At 41.3% G+C, this 19,004-nt stretch overlaps 1 protein-coding gene across 16 annotated transcripts in view; it reads right to left on the reverse strand.

The window, feature by feature from the left end:
- SNAP91 (synaptosome associated protein 91) overlaps window positions 1-19,004 on the reverse strand; it is a 205,162-nt gene that overhangs the window by 60,933 nt on the left and 125,225 nt on the right. For 11 of the 16 annotated variants that reach the window (XM_056565979.1, XM_056565993.1, XM_056565991.1 and 8 more), the window contains 6 exons: window positions 18,042-18,148; window positions 17,498-17,539; window positions 16,426-16,446; window positions 15,491-15,558; window positions 5,282-5,303; window positions 2,037-2,146 (listed from right to left, as the gene is read on the reverse strand). In XM_056565979.1, the coding sequence (XP_056421954.1) occupies window positions 2,037-2,146; window positions 5,282-5,303; window positions 15,491-15,558; window positions 16,426-16,446; window positions 17,498-17,539; window positions 18,042-18,148 (370 nt within the window). The remainder of the gene's footprint in view (window positions 1-2,036; window positions 2,147-5,281; window positions 5,304-15,490; window positions 15,559-16,425; window positions 16,447-17,497; window positions 17,540-18,041; window positions 18,149-19,004) is intronic. The other 5 variants (XM_056565992.1, XM_056565990.1, XM_056565989.1 and 2 more) reach the window with 1 other exon arrangement.

A 19,004-nucleotide genomic window follows, 5' to 3' on the forward strand; every position in this document is an offset into this window, starting at 1 on the left:
GCCCTCATCCCACTCCCCTACTATGACGTGTGCTCAGGAGCTGAACGCGGGTCATAGGAGGTCGGTCCCGGCAGGACCCGTGTCTAATGCCGGACATCACCGATCATGGTGATGCATGGCTTTAACCTATTAGACACTACTATCAAAGTTGATCACGGCGTCTAAAACTAAACTAAAATGATCCTGGCAGAGGAGCTGATCGGGACCATCACGGTAAACTGTCAGGAACTGTCCAGAGCCAGAGTGGTTTGCTATGTGGATTTGTTCCTACTTTGGACAGTTCCTGACATGGACAGAGGTATCAGCAGAGAGCACTGTGGTCAGACAGAAAAGTTTGAAAAGAAAAGAACTTCCTCTGGATAATACAGCAGCTGATAAGTACTGGAAGGATTAAGATTTTTAAATATAAGTAAATTACAAATCTGTTTAACTTTCTGGCACCTAACCTGTTGGGGACGCAGAGCGTATGTATACGCCCTGCATCCCCGATCCTTAAGGACACAGGGTGTACCTGTAAGCCCTGGTCCGGTATAACTGGTTTAAACAGTTCTCCGGCGGAGAACGGGTTAAACCCAGTGGTTCCCGGTTGCTACGGGCAGCCAGGACCCACAGCTAATGCCGGGCACGGCCGATGGGGCTGATGCCCGGCATTAACCCTTTAGACGCTGCGATCAAAGTTGATTGCGGCGTCTGAAACAAAAGTAAAAGAATCCCGACAGCTCATCTGAGCTGTCCCGATCAGCTTACCGGACGACGGGAGGGTCCTCACCTGCCTCTCCATTGTCCGATCGCCGATCTACAGCACCATACCTGCGCAGCAGAGCGCCGGTTAGCAATGATCAGTGTACGCAATCAGAAGATTGTATGTTTTAGCCCCCTATGGCTTAAAAAAAAAAAAAAAGTGTAAAAAAATTAATAAATAACAGTTCATTAACCCCTTCCCTATTAAAAGTTTAAATCACCCCCCTTTCCCATTTTTTAATAAAAAATGTAATAAAGAATAAAAATCATCATATGTGGTACTGCCGCGTGCGTAAATGTCTGAACTATTAAAATATTTGGTTAGCTAAACCACACGGTCGATGGCGTACCCATAAAGAAATTCCAAAGTCCAAAATTGTGCATTTTTGTTCACTTCATATACCATAAAAATAATAAAAAGCGATCAAAAAGTCCCATCAAAACAAAAATGGTACCGATAAAAACTACAGATTAAGGCACAAAAATTGAGCCCTCATATAGCCCCGTACACAAAAAAATAAAGTTATAGGGGTCATAAGATGCCAATTTTAAACTACCTAATTTTGGTGCATGTAGTTTATACCGTAATTTTTTTTTAGTATTAAAATAAAAACTATATAAATTGAATATCCTTGTAACCGTATGGACCTACAGAATAAAGATAAGGTGTAATTTTTACCAAATAATGCACTGCGTAGAAACGGGAGCCCCCAAAAGTTACAAAATGGGTTTTGTTTTTTTATTTAATCCCACAAAAAAATTTTTTCTGGTTTTGCAGCAGGTTATATTAAAAAATAAGTGAGGTTATTGAAAAGTGCAATTGGTGATGCAAAAAACAAGCCCTTATATGGGTCTATAGGTGCAAAATGGAAAGAGTTATGATTTTTTGATGGGAAGGCGGAAAAAGCAAAAATGCAAAAACGAAAATTTGCCGAGTCCTTAAGGTGAAAATAGGCCCTAAGGGGTTAAGTCTCCACCCTACAAGATAGACTACAGACCTTATCAAGTGGTAAGGATTTTTATAAGTATATTAACCATAAATAAGGCTTTAATGGTTGTGTTTTAAGCAATCAGACACAAAAAGTTTCTTATCTCATCATTGGGCAACATCAAAAGCTGCAGTGACCTGATTTTCTTTTTTCTATCCTTAATTCACATAAATAATTTCTATTACTGTATGAATGATGCCTTAACCTACAGAAAAGGGTACAGAATGCCATAAACACATTTTCTTAGGGTCACAGAATGTACTGAAACACCCCAAACATACAAGGACACAACTAAAGCAGACTTACCAAATGGCTGATGAAGCACTTGCAGAAGCAAAAAGATCAAGAGGTGCAGATGTGTCTACAGTCTTTGATGGAGTTGTGTTTGGAGATGTGATTGAAGTAGTAGGGGAAGACTAAAACACAAATTACAATAAACACATAGCAATATTGTCCTGCAATACTAAGCCAATAATTTGTAGGTACTCTGAAGATAGGAAAGTGGTCTCTTCAGGGAGGGGGAATAAACAGGTCATCCTCTCTCTCTGATATTCACACTCTTCTCTGACTCTCCCTGCCTCTCAGTTTTGCTGAAGGGGTCGTTTCACATGCTGGACAGCAACTTAGGAATAGTCAGTACATAGTACAGCAGTGTCTTTGTGTGTGTGCGCTTGTAAGAGACATATATGCAGCTTTAAACAGAGGCAATGGCTGTGACACTGTACTGTAGTCATTTACAGAATTCAGGTTCGGGTCAAAAGTTTTGAGTCGTGAATGTATAGACTCCGACAAACCATTAGAACGAGCCAGGAGAAGACTGCACTAGCTCCGTATTCTCTCGTCTCTGTGCCCTATGATAGAGATATGATATGTGGGCCATCTATAGGCATGTGCAGAGTGAGGCTGGGTTCACATCACGTTTTTGCCATACTGTTTTCAATCAATTTTTCTGAAGAAAACCGTATGGCAAAAAAAACCTTTGTCCCTATTGGCACTTTATTACAATAGAGGGCAACTTATTAAAGGTGCCTACTGCTTATTGCACCTTAGTGTCTAATGTTTACAATACATTGGTTCAATACATGGCCAGAATTTGCTGCTGTACACTATCTTGACCTCCTTTTCTCTTTCCCCTTGGTTGTCCCTGGTTGGTTATGCCCATTACAAGGGTCATATATATCATGTTTGTAATTTTTATGTGATTTTAAATAGGGATCGACCGATATCGTTTTTTTAGGGCCGATACCGATAATCGGTGCAGGTTAGGGCTGATTGCCGATAACTTATACCGATATTCCGGTATAAGTTACCGGCTATTTAACCCCCTGCGACACCGCTGCAGATCATTGATTTAAAGCGGGCGCTTTAAATCAATGATCTGCAGTGGTTTTTGCGGGGCCATCGGCTGCCGCCGCCGCCACCACCCGCTTCTCTCCCCTTACCTGTCAGGGTGGTCTGGGCCATCCATCCATCGTTCCTGTAGTGTCCGGGGGCGTTCCGGGTGGAGGGTGGTCCGGGCTGTCCTTCTCCCACGGTCTTCTTCTCCACTACGGGCAGGCTCCGGCCTAGTACGCTGCATAGACGCCGCTGCGCAGTGACGCCCGTGCGCAGCGACACACCTGACGTCACGGCGTAGCGACGTCTATGCAGCGTACTAGGCCGGAGCCTGCCCAGAGTGGAGAAGAAGACCGTGGGAGAAGAAGGACAGCCCGGACCGGACCACCCGGAACGCCCCCGGACACTACAGGAACGATGGATGGATGGCCCGGACCACCCCCATTACGGGTAAGTTTAATTTTTTCATTGACTCGGAGGGTGGGGGAGGGGCCCGACCGGTATAGCGGTATGGGAAAAAATCCATACCGGTATACCGACCAGCATCACGGTGGGGGGTGCGGTGGGTCGGGGGTGCGGCGGGTCGAGGGGGTGGCGGTCGCAGTGCGGTGGGGGCGGTGCGGGGGGCGGGGCATTATCGGCTTATCGGCAAGATAATTGCCGATACCGATAATGCCCAAAATCGTGATTATCGTCCGATAATATCGGTCATACCGATAATCGGTCGATCCCCAATTTTAAATGTCTGTCTTATTCATGTTTAATAAAGCTTTTTTGATATACTGATCCATATACGCTGTTTCGCTGTGTATTTAACTTAGTTTATAGCGTATGATCGTTTGCCATTGGCGATTGCTGTTTTGCAATGTATAGACTCCGACAAACCATTAGAACGAGCCAGGAGAAGACTGCACTAGCTCCGTATTCTCTCGTCTCTGTGCCCTATGATAGAGATATGATATGATATGTGGGCCATCTATGGGCATGTGCACAGTGAGGCTGAGTTCACATCACGTTTTTGCCATACTGTTTTCAATCAATTTTTCTGAAGTAAACCGTATGGCAAAAAAAACCCGGATGGAACAATATGGGAAAAAGTAAACCGTATGCGTTTTTAAACCGTATACTGTTGTTAAACGTGCATATAGTTACGTCCGTTTTTATAAAAAAAAAAATATATATATATATATATATATATATATATATATATATATATATATATATATATATATTATATATTATATATATATATATATACACACATACACACATTTTTGAAAAATTTGTCCATTTTTAATCGGAAGGGTGTTGGGTGGGGACTTTAGGATGCAAGTGCGCATGTGCAAAGTAAAAACCGTATACGGTTTCCCGTATGGAACCGTATCCATGTGCGCTTCCCATTGCCATCCATGTTTAAAAAAAAACGTATGCGGTTGCAGTACGGTTTTTAAACCGGAGTCAAAACCGTGGTTGAGCACAGTTTTGTCTCCAGTTTAAAAACCGTACTGCAACCGCATACGTTTTATACATTAAAAATGTATCTCATCAGTTTCATGCACTCCAAGCTACTGACAGCATGATATAGGGATACAGGCTCCCTTATTACAGTGATGCACGATTCACTCTGAAATGCTGCTGCCAGGAACAATGCTTTGTCTCTTGAGGGGTCCCTGGCAGCTTTCCTCCAGCGGCTTTGATCAGTATATCTTTCCCTTTAATGCAATAAGAGAGAGATCTAAAAATGCCTAGTGGGGTGGTCAGAAACTGCTGGGGACCATCCTGATGACTGAGTCCTGTTACTGGCCAGTTATAACTGTGATCATTGTACAGAGGAAGCCTGTACCGGTTTCATTTTGCATGTGGTCCTGGCAGCATGAAGCTGATGACAGGAACCCTTTAAATGCTGCTCCCAATAAAAATTATTTTGGGATTACATTAAAGGGGTTATCTCTTGAAAGCTGTCCAAAGTTGATGTTTTAATGCCCCTAGGAAGAAACTTGAAAAAAAAAAAAAAAAAAATTTCACTTTTCAAGTCTTAAGCTCTGTTCACATTGCTGTCAGGGGCTCCCGTGCAGCAATAGCAGTATGCATTGAATCTGACACTGCATCATGGTTTGCATTTAAACAAAAACCACAACATGACAGTATATATTGCCTAACACGTGAAATAAAGGAATGCAAAAAATATATAAAAAAAATCTAATCTTATTAATTACCTTGGCTACTGGTGATCCAGATCTAAAAATGACAAAAGCATATTTTGTTAGTCCTTATATTACATGACATACAGTTTCCACTACAAATATAATAATGACTATGGCTGTAGAAAATGGACATCATTTTTATGTATGAAATGTCACACTCCTCTTAAAATAAGCTGATTCTATACACTTACCCATCACTGAATGATCCAGGCACAAAAGAGAAAAATTAAGAATTTGAGTTCAGTTGAGTTTGATTTCAGTTAACAATACAGCATGCTTTTAAATATTAAAAATGAGGCTACAGTATTTAAGGCTCTCTCAACAGAGATACGATATGCCAAAATACCTTATTAAACTGTAACTATATTTGTAGGGTTTTGCACGTGCCCTGCTTGTACAATAAGATTTATACACTATACTCCAAAAATCTATTTGAATTATTAAAGGGAATCTATCATTAGATTTTACCATACATAATGGTAAAATATGCTTCCTCACCATCCCTGGGAGACATTCCTGGCCACTGGGATGGCGAGGATATGTTGGGTTAGAAAGTGTTCCCCTCCAGCCCAGTAAGTAGTCCCCTGGGCGTGGAGCCATACTTACCTAGTCCCATCTGCTGTGCTGTAATTGACAGCCCCACCACGTCATCGCTTTGCTCTGTCTGCCTAGGGAGCAGAGCGGTGACACGGCCTGTCAGTCATGCTGAGGGAGCATGATTACAGCTGGAGCAGCAGGACTAAACAAGTATAGCTCATACGCCCCGAGGACTACTTCTGGGGCCAACAGCGGACACTTTTTAAAATCATATCCTCATGATCCTTGTGGGCAGGAAGATCCCCAAGGGTGGTGAGGAACAAGATTTTACCATACAAAACACATTGCCACACATTATATATGGTAAAATCTGATGACAGGTTCCCTTTCATAGGGGATTTTTTTTATTAAATGATTGTGTATGCAAGCCATAGATTTTATTACCATAGTAAGTATACTTACTTCTGTGAAACTGTCCCACAAGGGTAGAGATTCATCAAAACCTGTGCAGATGAAACGTTGACCAGTTGCCCATAGCAATCAAATTGCTTCTTTTATTTTTCAGAAGACTTTTTAAAAATATTAAAGTTATTTGATTGGTGCTATGGGCAACATTTCCACTGCACATGTTTTATAAATAGTCACTTTCAGTGGGGCAAAAAAGTATTTAGTCAGCCACCAATTGTGCAAGTTCTCCCACTTAAAAAGATGAGAGGCCTGTAATTTACATCATAGGTATATCTCAACTAAGACATAATGAGAAAAAAAAAATCCATAAAATCACTGTCTGATTTTTAAAGAATTTATTTGCAAATTATGGTGGAAAATAAGTATTTGGTCAATAACAAAAGTTCATCTCAATACTTTGTTATATACCCTTTGTTGGCAATGACAGAGGCCAAACGTTTTCTGTAAGTCTTCACAAGGTTTTCACACACTGTTGCTGGTATTTTGGCCCATTCCTCCATGCAGATCTCCTCTAGAGCAGTGATGTTTTGGGGCTGTCGCTGGGCAACACTGACTTTCAACTCCCTCCAAGGGTTTTCTATGGGGTTGAGATCTGGAGACTAGCTAGGCCACTCCAGGACCTTGAAATGCTTCTTACGAAGCCACTCCTTCATTGCCCGGGAGGTGTGTTTGGGATCATTGTCATGCTGAAAGACCCAGCCACGGTTCATCTTCAATGCCCTTGCTGATGGAAGGTGGTTTTCAGTCAAACTCTCATGATACATGGCCCCATTCATTCTTTGCTTTACTCGGATCAATCGTCCTGGTCCCCTAGCAGAAAAACTGCCCCAAAGCATGATGTTTCCACCCCCATGCTTCACATTAGGTATGGTGTTCTTTGGATGCAACTCAGCATTCTTGTTCCTCCAAACAAGACGGGTTGAGTTTTTACCAAAAAGTTCTACTTTAGTTTCATCTGACCATATGACATTCTCCCAATACTCTTCTGGATCATCCAAATGCTCTCTAGCAAACTTCAGATGGGCCCGGACATGTACTTGCTTAAGCAGGGGGACACGTCTGGCACTGCATGATTTGAGTCCCTGGCAGAGTGGTGTGTTACCGATGGTAGCCTTTGTTACTTTGGTCCCAGCTCTCTGCAGGTCATTCACTAGGTCCCCCCATGTGGTTCTGGGATTTTTGCTCACCGTTCTTGTGACCATTTTGACACCACAGGGTGAGATCTTGTGTGGAGTCCCAGATTGAGGGAGATTATCAGTGGTCTTGTATGTCTTCCATTTTCTAATAATTGCTCCCACAGTTTATTTCTTCACACCAAGCTACTTGCCTATTGCAGATTCAGTCTTCCCAGCCTGGTGCAGGTCTACAATTTTGTTTCTGGTGTCCTTCGACAGCTCTTTGGTCTTGTCCATAGTGGAGTTTGGAGTGTGACTGTTTGAGGTTGTGAACAGGTGTCTTTTATACTGATAAGTTCAAACAGGTAACGAGTGGAGGACAGAGGAGCCAGAAATCTTGCTTGTTTGTAGGTGACCAAATACTTGTTTTCCACCATAATTTGCAAATAAATTCTTTAAACAATCAGACAATGCAATTTTATGGTTTTCTCATTATGTCTCTCATAGTTGAGGTATAACTATGATGAAAATTACAGGCCTCTCATCTTTTAAGTGGGAGAACTTTGGTGGATGACTAAATACTTTTTGCCCCACTGTATTTTACCACTCTTTACTTGTGGTAATGCAGGATCACAGAGAAGGTTCATACGATTCTATTTGAACAGGACAGAAACACATTTTCAAATGTTCCATCAGTTTACACAAGCATGGCATGGTTTTCCCCACGATATAGCTTAAGCAAGCCGTACACAGAACCTACCGTAATTACACTGCATGAATTATACACACAACCAAGCCAAACAAAATCCTCAGAATGCGTACATATAAGGCTATGGGTGTCATATCACAGATCTGTACAACAGTTCTCCATAATGCAGCCATGTAATGAGGTAACCTGTCACCATTTATTAGCATCATGTTATACAACAGGAGAAGCTGAGCAGATTGCTATAGAGTATCTCACATGAGTCCAGCACTGACATTATTGTAAATCATTTTATTATAACTTTTCATATATCAACACTGAAGAAATTATAATATGCTACAATTTAAAGTAGTGAGTACACAGCCTGGTTAAAGGGGCACTCCGGTGGAAAACTAACTTTCTGGCACCAGTTAATTTAAATTAAAAAAACTGATTTGTAAATTAAAATTATATTAACCACACCTCTAGGATCTCACCAACTTTGTTGGTACACAATTAAGATTGGAGACAATTTCATAAAAAGTGCAAAAATGTATTAATGTATCAATTATTAGACCTTCAGTTAAAACATGCATATCAAAAGCGAATAAAATTCAAAAAAATAAAGCGCTAATCATAGTAACATTTAACCATTGGGCCCTAATAGAAAAATGTAGTACTGTTTGTAATTATAAAGGTACTTGGTGCTATGTTAAGGTAATCTGTTAATACAGAATTCCAATAGTCCGGCACCTAGAAATTTTTCAACAAATGTATGGTATACATTAAATTGGATGTTGCACAGTCACTGGAACGGTTGCTTAAACAGTCTATGGAATGAAGGAGTTTGCCACCTGTAAACTTGTGTGAGGTTTAAAATCACGTATCTCATCCGATCTCCGGCCGCTGGTCTCGTACTGCAACGGACCAAAAGTGGGATCCTGCGGCTGTTTGCGGTTAAACCAATACTGGAGTCCTCAAGATAGCTGGGATTTCAGGCTCTGTGTGTGTGGCGATGAAATACATTTTTGCACTTTTTATGATGAAATTGTCTCCAATCTTTATTGTGTACCAACAAAGGTGGTGAAATCCTTAAGGTGTGGTTAATATAATTTTATTCAAGTGTTTCTATTGACCGGTGGGAACCGATCTCCTAACCACTTATACCGTGGATTCTCGGTTATGAGCAGCACACGTTTATGTTGGCATCATAAAATTGACCTATTTTTACTTTTTGAAGTATCTTTGGAACAGTGGGCTGTGCAAATTAAAATTAAATCTTTCGTTTTCACGGACCACTGTTCAAAAAATCTGTCAGACATCTGTGGGGTGTAAATGCTCACTGTACACCTTATTACATTCCGTGAGGGATGTAGTTTCCAAAATGGGGTCACATGTGTGGGGGGGGGTTCCACTGTTCTGCCACCATGGGGGCTTTGTAAACACACATGGCCTTCAATTCCAGACACATTCTCTCTCCAAAAGCCCAATGGCGCTCCTCTTCTGAGCATTGTAGTTCGCCCGGCGAGCACTTTACGTCCACACATGGGGTATTTATATACTCAGGAAAAAAAGACCCCCAAAATGTGTAACCCCATTTTTTCTATTGCCCCTTGTGAAAATGAAAAATTTGGGATAACACCAGCATTTTAGTGAAGAAAATAAAATTTTTCATTTTCACGTCCAACTTTGACAATTTTTTGTTAAACACCTGTGTGGTGTTCTGGTTCACTATACCCCTTGTTACATTCCATGAGGGGTGTAGTTTCCAAAATGGGGTCACTTGTGGGTATTTTTTTTTTGCATTTATGGTCAGAACCGCTGTAAAATCAGCCACCCCTGTGCAAATCACCAATTTAGGCCTCAAATGTACATGGTGCGCTCTCACTCCTGAGCCTTGTTGTGCGTCTGCAGAGCATTTTAGGTCCACATATGGGGCACTCAGGAGAAATTGTCTTACAGATTTTGGGGGTCTTTTTTTCCTTTTCCTTCTTGTGAAAATGAAAAGTATGGGCCAACACCACAATGTAAAAATGTTTTTTACACTAACAGGCTGGTGTAGACCGCAACTTTACCTTTTCATAAGAAAAAGCCCCCCCCAAAAAAATTTGTTGGGTAATTTCTCCTGAGTACGGAAATACCCCATATGTGGCCCTACACTGTTGCCTTGAAATACGTCAGGGCTCCGGAGATCGAGAGCACCATGCGCATTTGAGGCCTAAATTAGATATTTGCATAGAGACGGACCCGGATGCAAGAATTAGACCTGCCTCGGATACCAAAATTACCCTACGGCAGTGTTTCCCAAAAAGGGTGCCTCCAATGCCTGTCCGGCAATACTGGGAGTTGTTGTTTTGCAACAGCTGGAGGCTCAGTTTTAGAAACCGTGCCGTACCAGAGGTTTTGCATTTTTATTTGGGGGGGTAACTGTGTAGGGGTATGTGTATATGTAGTGTTTTACCCTTTATTTTGTGTAGTGTAGTGTTTTTAGGGTACACTCAGACTGACAGGGGATTAAGCGAGTTTCCCGCTAGGAGTTTGAGCTGCAGCGGAAAATTTCCTGCATCTCTAACTTGCAGCGAGAGACTAACTGTAAACCCTCACCTGTGTGAATGCTGTTCAGCCTGCAGCTGTTGAAAAACTACAGCTCCCAGCATGCCCTTTGGCGGTCCGTGGTTATGCAACAGCTGGAGGCACACTGGTTGCAAAACACTGAGTTAGGTTGGGAAACCTTGTCTGTTTCCAAACTCAGTGTTTCCCAGCCAGTGTTCCTCCAGATGTTGCAAAACTACAACTCCCAGCATGCATGGTCTTTCAGTCCATGCTGGGAGTTATAGTTTTACATCAGCAGGAGGCACACTTGTTGGGAAACACTGAGTTAGGAAACAGACAATGTTTCCAAACCGGTGTGCCTCCAGTTGTTCAAAACTACAACTCTCAGCATGCCTAGACTGCCGACGGGCATGCTGGGAGTTGTAGTTCTGTAACATCTTTCCCTTCAGATGTTGCAGAACTACAACTCCCAGCATGCCTGGACAGTCTCTGTCTATAGCTTAGAGACCACTGTATAGTGGTCTACAAACTGTGCTCTTCCAGATGTTTCAAAACTACAACTCCCAGCATGCTGAGACTGTCCAGGCATGCTGGGAGTTGTAGTTCTGCAACATCTGAAGGGCCAGATGTTACAGAACTACAACTCCCAGCATGCCTGGACTGTCTGGGCATGCTGGGAGTTGTAGTTTTGAAACTCCTAGAAGCTGCAGTGAAGATGAAGGCGATCTTCACTGCAGCATCTGACACCGCAGCCGCACCACTTGACAGCTGGCGGTCCCGGTCCCCGCTGCATCAATGGCCCCCGCACCTCGCTGCCATCTTCCCCCGCTCTGCCCCGACATCCAGGGGAGGGCAGAGCATGGGGAAATGAATGCCCCCCCAAAGGGTGCATTCACATTGGGCATATCTTGCTGAATCTTCACTTGCGGAATTCAGCAAGCGGTGATTCAGTCTGGCAGCCGCCACTGTAACTCTTCGGCGGTAGGACCGCACGCACGGCACTGCGCCATCACCATTGACGGCTATGCAGTGCTCATAGACTTCTGCTCAAAGAATGAACATGTTCTTTCTTTGTGCGGAACAATTTCAGAAGCAGAATTGTCCGCCGCTGAAATTGCTCAGCGTGAACGGGTCTCGTGGAAGACCCATTCACACGGATGTTAAAGTTCACCGCGTGTAATTCTGCGGAAATTATGTCATGTGAACGCACCCTTAACAACATAGGATGTAAATGTACTTCCTGGTACCCAATGCACATTAACGTACATTTACGTCCTGTACATGACCACTGGAGTGTTACTTGTGTCATGCGCGGCAGGTCCCAGCTGCTATCAGTAGCCAGGGACCAACTGGTAATGGTGCACATCAGCGATCGCGCTGATGTGTGCCCTTAACCCCCAGATGCCGTGATCAATACAGATCGCGGCAGTGCGGTCACTAAAATGGCTTATCCGATCATCCATAATGGCGGATGGAGGTCCCCTCACCTGCCTGTCTGTCTGTCTCCTGGGGTCTTCTGCTCTGGTCTGATATCGAGCAGACCAGAGCAGAAGATCGCCCAAAACACTGATCAGTGCTATGCTATGAAAAATCCCCTCCCCAATAAAAAAAAATTCCCATTTAACCGCCAGAAAAAGTAAAAAAAAAAAAATTAATTAATAAACATATTTGGTATCGCCGCGTGCGTAAAATGTCCAAACATCAAAATATGTTAATTATCCTGTACGGTGAACGGCGTAAACGTAAAAAAAAAAAGTCAAAAATTGCTGTTTTATCACATAATAGTAAAAAAAAAAAGTATTAAAAGTTTCATATATGCAAATGGGGTATCAAATAAAAGTGTAGATCACGCTGCAAAAAATGAGCCCTCATACAGCCGCTTATATATTGAAAAATGGAAAAAAGTTATATGTCGTCAAAATAGAGGGATTTTAAACGCACTAATTTGGTTAAATTAGAGATTTTTTTTAAAGCGGTACAATAATAGAAAAGTATGCAATCATGGGTATCATTTTAATCGTATTGACCCACAGAATAAAGAAAACATGTCATTTTTACCGTAAATTGTACAGTGTGAAAATGAAACCTTCCAAAATTAGCAAAAATTGCCATTTTCTTTTCAATTTCCCCACACAAATAGTATTTTATAATTTCACCATACATTTTATGGTAAAGTGAGTGATGTCATTACAAAAGGACAACTGGTCGCACAAAAAACAAGCCCTCATACTTGTCTGTGAATGAAAATATAAAAAAAGAGTTATGACTTTTAGAAGGTGAGGAGTAAAAAACGAAAATGCTAAAATAAAATTGGCTGAGTCCTTAAGGTCAAATGTGCTGTGTGCTTATGGCATTAAAGGAAAATGGTCAGCCTGTTCACCCACACCAAACCCAAAACACTGGGTTATAGTGTGGGTGAACAGGAGTCCAACAAAGGGTCACTTAAAGGACATCTGCAGCCCTTTAACACTTATCCCCTATCCACAGGATAGGGGCTAAATGTTTGATCTCTATCTCCTGCACGGGGCCACGCCTCTGCTGCGGCTCTCACGTGCAGGAGGCGTGCCGGCCGCAGTATGACGCTGCAGCCGACATGCCTCCTCCATGTAACTCTATGAGAGAGGCAGCATTCGTGCCTCCCCGCCTCTCCCATAGAACTGTATGGGGAAGTGGCGTAACAGTTGACCTCTCAGGTCGACATTATACGCATTAGCGCTCACACTGAGCGCTAATGCCGAGGCTCCGTTTAGGAGATCGCGGGGTTCCCAGTAGTCTGACCCCCTGCGATCAAACACTTATCCCCTATCCATTGGATAGGTAATAAGTGTTAAATGGCTGCAGATGTCCTTTATATATGTCCAGTAGGTCCTGAGATGTGTCCGACCAGAAGATCCTCAGCTAAATTCAGTGAATAGTACTGTACTACAGTCTTCCTGAACCTCCACCATTGAAAAAGAGGACGCAGCTCCCCGAAACGCGTCTGGTGTTAAGACAACCCTGCACATCATCTGAGACAATCGTTACCGCATTGCCGGTCCTCACCTACCCTCTCACCTGCTCCCCGTGATGTCGGGGTAGAGAGGATACCTCCAGCGCTGCCATACGCTGATACGATCGCTAGGCTTCACAGCGCTGCCACACGCTGCTTCCCAGCAATCATCTCCGACCCCCAGCACCGGATCCTATCACCCCTCCTACATTTCTCCCGTGCCGCCGGGACAGAGGGACGTGCATCCGGATCGCAAGTAAAGCCGCACACATCTGACCGTGCACACTGTAGCCGGTAAGAGGCACAAAGGCCCACATTTATCATTGCCTTTAGACTGGTTTTTGTGTCTAAAAAAAAGGGGCAAAAAAGGCGCAAGCAGGGTTTTTTTGCGCCTTTTTTGCCCCTTTTTGTTTACACATTTCTGCTGATTTTGAGTTGCAATCCACTGATTTTGGCAATAGATATGATATGGAAGGGATTTATAATTGCGCCTTTTTGTAAAAAAGGAGCAAAAAAAGGCGCAAAGCCACTGAAAAGTCTCTAAAACTACACCAGCCCAGACATGGTGTAGCTTTTTGGTGTATGTGTAGACCGAAATTTCAGAAAATGTGGACCTGCACAAAATTTATCAAAGCTCTTTTACCTTTTAATAAATTTGGTGCTCCTACACATTATCAGCACACACAAAAAAAAAAAAAGGTGTAAAAAAATGCTACACTTGCACTGCAATGATAAATGTGGGCCATAGTGCTTAAACTGTAAAGCGATTGCCCTCTTCCATTCAGTCCCCGTGCCGTCGGGGTAGAGGGGGCATCGCCTGTATCTCTGCACCTAAAAACGTTTATAGTGGGCCCCAATCTGGGAGGCTCCAGAGCTACTGAAAATTACCCTATTGGATTATTAACTTTTTGCCATGCACTTTCATCTGGATTAATCCCGGCTCCTATAATATGACTTTACAGTATAACTAAACAGATACTGTTTGCACTGTCCCATTGCCCCACTTTCATTGTCCAATTGTTGAAGTGCAATATCACTGTTTATATTTTATATTTTTAGTATTTTATACCATTGTAAACATTTTATCTAGTGACCAGTCTGCGACAAGGGCCCTGCCGCAGACCTCACATCATTTTCTAAATAAATTTCATTATTTTATGCTATTTTAGACACGTTTTCTCTTTCTCTTCTTTCTAATTTTTGACCATATATCTTTTACTCTTACCTAGCCTAGCAGGACTGCCTCCCTTTTTATACTATTAGATTCAGTATAACTTGACATTTATTGATTGAAATCTCTGAACTTTCTATGCTTAGGAGTCCAGTAGGCAGTTCCATCATTGACATTGTCTACTAAACTCATAATAAACAATAGAAAGAAAAGGTATTCCAATTAATAAGTTTCAACTTTTACACTGACTCATTTACCACAAAGATATATGTCGGTCTGCTCAACAACGTCTGCTCTATAGCATGATGCTGAGATAGCCACTTCATGGTGACCATTTTTCTTTACTTGTAGTCTGTGGATAATTTATGTTACAGCATGATAAAAATTTCACAAAAAAAAGATCTTAAAAGGGTTACTATAATAAAAAATAAAAAAAAAGACTTTTCAATGCTAATTATAAGCTGGAGAAGTTTGCAGCAGTGTGTTGCTTACTTGTGGCTGTCAATCAAATCCGACCTTTTCGTTCATGCAGCAAAAAGGTTGTCTCTGTTGCGCAATGCTACACACTCCCCCAGCTTAAAGGCTCATGTGTGTTGACATATCTGTGCAACATGGCAAAAGTATTTTTATTATTATTATTTTTTTTTAAATAACAAGAACCCTTTAAAGAAACAATGTTAAAACAGATCTAGGGGATACAAACCCGTTGCCTTTCTTCCCTTCAAGGGTATTTAAATGTTGTTCCAATGTTTCCATAAGACTGCTAGGTGCCTATGAAATAAATAACACATATTAGACTGATGCGTAATTCTTCACAATGCATAATATTTCCACAATGGGTAATATTTACAAATGGAATATATAACTTTAAATATTATATGGGTAAAGACATATTACATTGGCATCTCAGTGATCAGCAGACACCCAAATTAAGTCACCCAAGGGACTAGAGATGAAACCACACGTAGGTCAGGCCACTAATCCAAAGCTGTGGCATGCAAAGTAAGGAAAAAAAAAAAAAGTATATATATATAAAAAAAAAATATATATAATAATAAAAAGGTGGGATACCACCAGTCTAATAGCAACATTTTCTTTAGTCTTAATAAAATGTAAAACCAGGGAAAGCAGCACCAAGCCATATGAGAGCACAGCCAGTCAGAATTTATTTCTACTGTAATGATGTCATAGTGGTTCAGTATTGTTCTGTTGCATGGAAATGGGAAAGTATGGATGCCGTGCACATACAGCTTTAGAAAACACTGGTTTATAGCTCCCTCAGATAGTCAAGTAGAGACTACAGTAAATCACACACCGCTTACGGTTTAGATCAGTGCTACATTATTCTTTTATCTCAAAGCCTACATCACAAAGCAGGGTTACCATTTGACCACCAGTACAACTTATTCCATATTCGTTTATCAATAATTTTTTTCTTGTCTCTATAAAGCACAATTTACTGGATTTAAGGAATGAAAGCTGGGATATTTTGTTTGTCATTTTGTGTTGTGATTCTAATTTGAAGAGATAAAAGAGGTAATGCAGGTGTTAGGATCGTACTAAGAAGTAGATTATAGGGAGTGAATAAAGACACGCTGAAAGCAAAGTATTAACACTAGAAGTTAGTGCCTAAATTACCGGCTCATCGGCGATACCATCCTTAAAGGAAGAAAAAATATGGTTAACATTGGAGTTCTCCTAATAGGCTCTCTCAGTGTAATACATACCCTCTAATAACACATGGGTAGATTAAATGGCTTTGGATTAAATTGGCCCTGGTGTGTGTTAGCATGTCTGCGGTAACTAGATTAGGAAAATGAGAAACTAATGCAATTGTGGGCTCCAGTGGGGCAGACATCCCTAAAGGATAACAACTGGGCTTGGCTGTACAATCTCTTAACAGGTGCTAGTTACAGAGTTACTCCTAGATTTAATAAAAAAATAAAAAAAAATAATAAAAATAAAAAAACATTCCATAGCCTGCTGTGTGTGTGCAAAAAAGAAGAAATTTACTATACTCCCCTCTGCCTGGAATGCTGTCCCCTCTGTTTATTCAGCCTGATAACTTGGCCTCCCTGCTCTGCTAATAACCTTCTGAACCTACTGCAGTCTCAGTCATTGGTTACAGTGGGTTAAGATGTCTGCAGGAGAGCTTGTCATCAGAGTAAGTAAACCGTGACACAGGGGCAGAGTGACAACACTGGACTAGGCAAAGGTAAGTATGCTCTGTTTTGTTATTTTACACACACAGCAGGCTATAGTTTGGCATACTTGGAAATTAATAATTAACTAAATCTTTCTACAGCATGTGTATGGAGCTTCACAGATTGCACCATATAAAAAACAAGTGTCTAAAAATAAGTCTAAAATAAGTCCACATCTACACATGGCAGCTTTGATGGGGTCATTGTGGCCAGTGTCCTATTTATCTGGGGCTTGAAGTTATCCATGTACATGCTGCTAAAACCACCCCATGCTGATGTTTGAAGCAGATCTGTCAGTTTCAAGAATTTCTTCAACACATGTGCCTATTGTGGATACACTAAAAGCACAGTCGCCAAGATCTCAGTTCAGAAACCACATTTTCAGAGACCATGCAAACAAATGGGGAGTCCTAATGAGTCCCATTAATGACAAGTAATGGTATAGATGGGCATATTAAAAGGCAGGGGGTTTTTCTTTAAATAAAGAAATAAAGAAGTCTGCTCACCTGGGTAAGATCAGGGATGTCACCTTTATCGATTCCAACTTGCTGTAATACAAATTAAATATAGAAATGTTAAACTTACAAAAGTTTATTAAAGGGAATCTGTCAGCAGCACAAACTTGTTGGTACAGGGTAACAGTGCAGAGAACATGGAGCTCAGCAGTGCAGGATAGATGAGAATGTGGCTGAAGAACCTCTGATGATCATCATCATGTGATAGGAGTGGGTGGAGCACATCTAGTGTAAAAAATGGGAACATTCCCAGAGCACCAAAGCACTTCATTTGCATATTTGGATTTTCTGGCATGGGACCAAGAAGGAAAAAAATGTAAACAGCATTGGAATTCGTGTCACTCGCACTACCTTGTACCAGCAGGTTACTGTGGGTGACAGATTCCATTTAAGCAGTATAAATAGCAATTTTGGAAATAAGCCGTTCCCAAGCATATCTATAATACCCATTAGAAGGCATCTTGTGTAGTAGATTTGTAGAATCAGACTGCGGTGTATAAGAGGGGTTTCTGAATACAGTTTTTAAGCGGCTTACCTCTGCAACCTTCATAAACTCTGAAACTCTTGTCATTCTAGTCAGGAACCGCTTATAAATTTCTAGAGCATCCTTGCATTGACCTTTCTTCATTTCAAAGAATTTCTCTGGTACACACAAAAAGATAGGGAAAATTATAGGATATATATTTATTGATATTCTTGGGATGAAACTGTAAGCCACACATTATGGAAAATATATAGCATTTCTAGATAGCTTTCACTATAAGTTGGCGGTACATGCCAATTTACAGATCTATCAGCCTATCAATGGATGCCAAGATCAGGCCACAGGTTTGGGCAGTTTTGTCTGAAATGTGGACATCCAAGACATCTTTCAGGCTAGGTTCACATATAAATTTTGATACTTAAATTGCCATTTTATACAGCTTTTCCCACTGAATTACATTGAACTCAATAGGAAAACACTTCACAGTTTGTTTGAAATTTTTTTACAGCTGTAAATATAGCAAATGTATAAAAAGAAAGTGCAAGGTATTTGTACCATCTGTTTTATGTGCAAAAATTTACGTTTGTTTACACTTTTTGTGGTGTGCAAATGCCTAAAAACTCTTAAAAATTGCACGCATACACATGATTTGCATTAAATGCCTAAAAACTGCAAAAAGAAAACATTTTAAAAAGCATATAGCTTGTAAAACAAGAGTAAATTCCCTGCGTGAACAAAGCCTCACAGACCAACTATAAATGACAAGTTATTCCAAAATATATGGCAAATATACACAAAAGGGATCAGATAACTTAAAGGGGTTATTAAAGGGGTAGAATTTTATTTTTTTTTTTTAAATCAACTGGTCCCAGAAAGTTTAACAGATTTGTAAATTACCGTTCAAAGCTGACTGCCGCGTCTGAAGGGAAAGTGACACTAACCCGGCTGTTCAGTCGGGCTGTTCGGGACTCGCGATTTCACCGCGGCGGTCCCGAACAGCCCGACTGAATAGCC

Source organism: Hyla sarda, chromosome 3 (assembly GCF_029499605.1).
Source record: "Hyla sarda isolate aHylSar1 chromosome 3, aHylSar1.hap1, whole genome shotgun sequence".
Classification (NCBI taxonomy): domain Eukaryota; kingdom Metazoa; phylum Chordata; class Amphibia; order Anura; family Hylidae; genus Hyla; species Hyla sarda.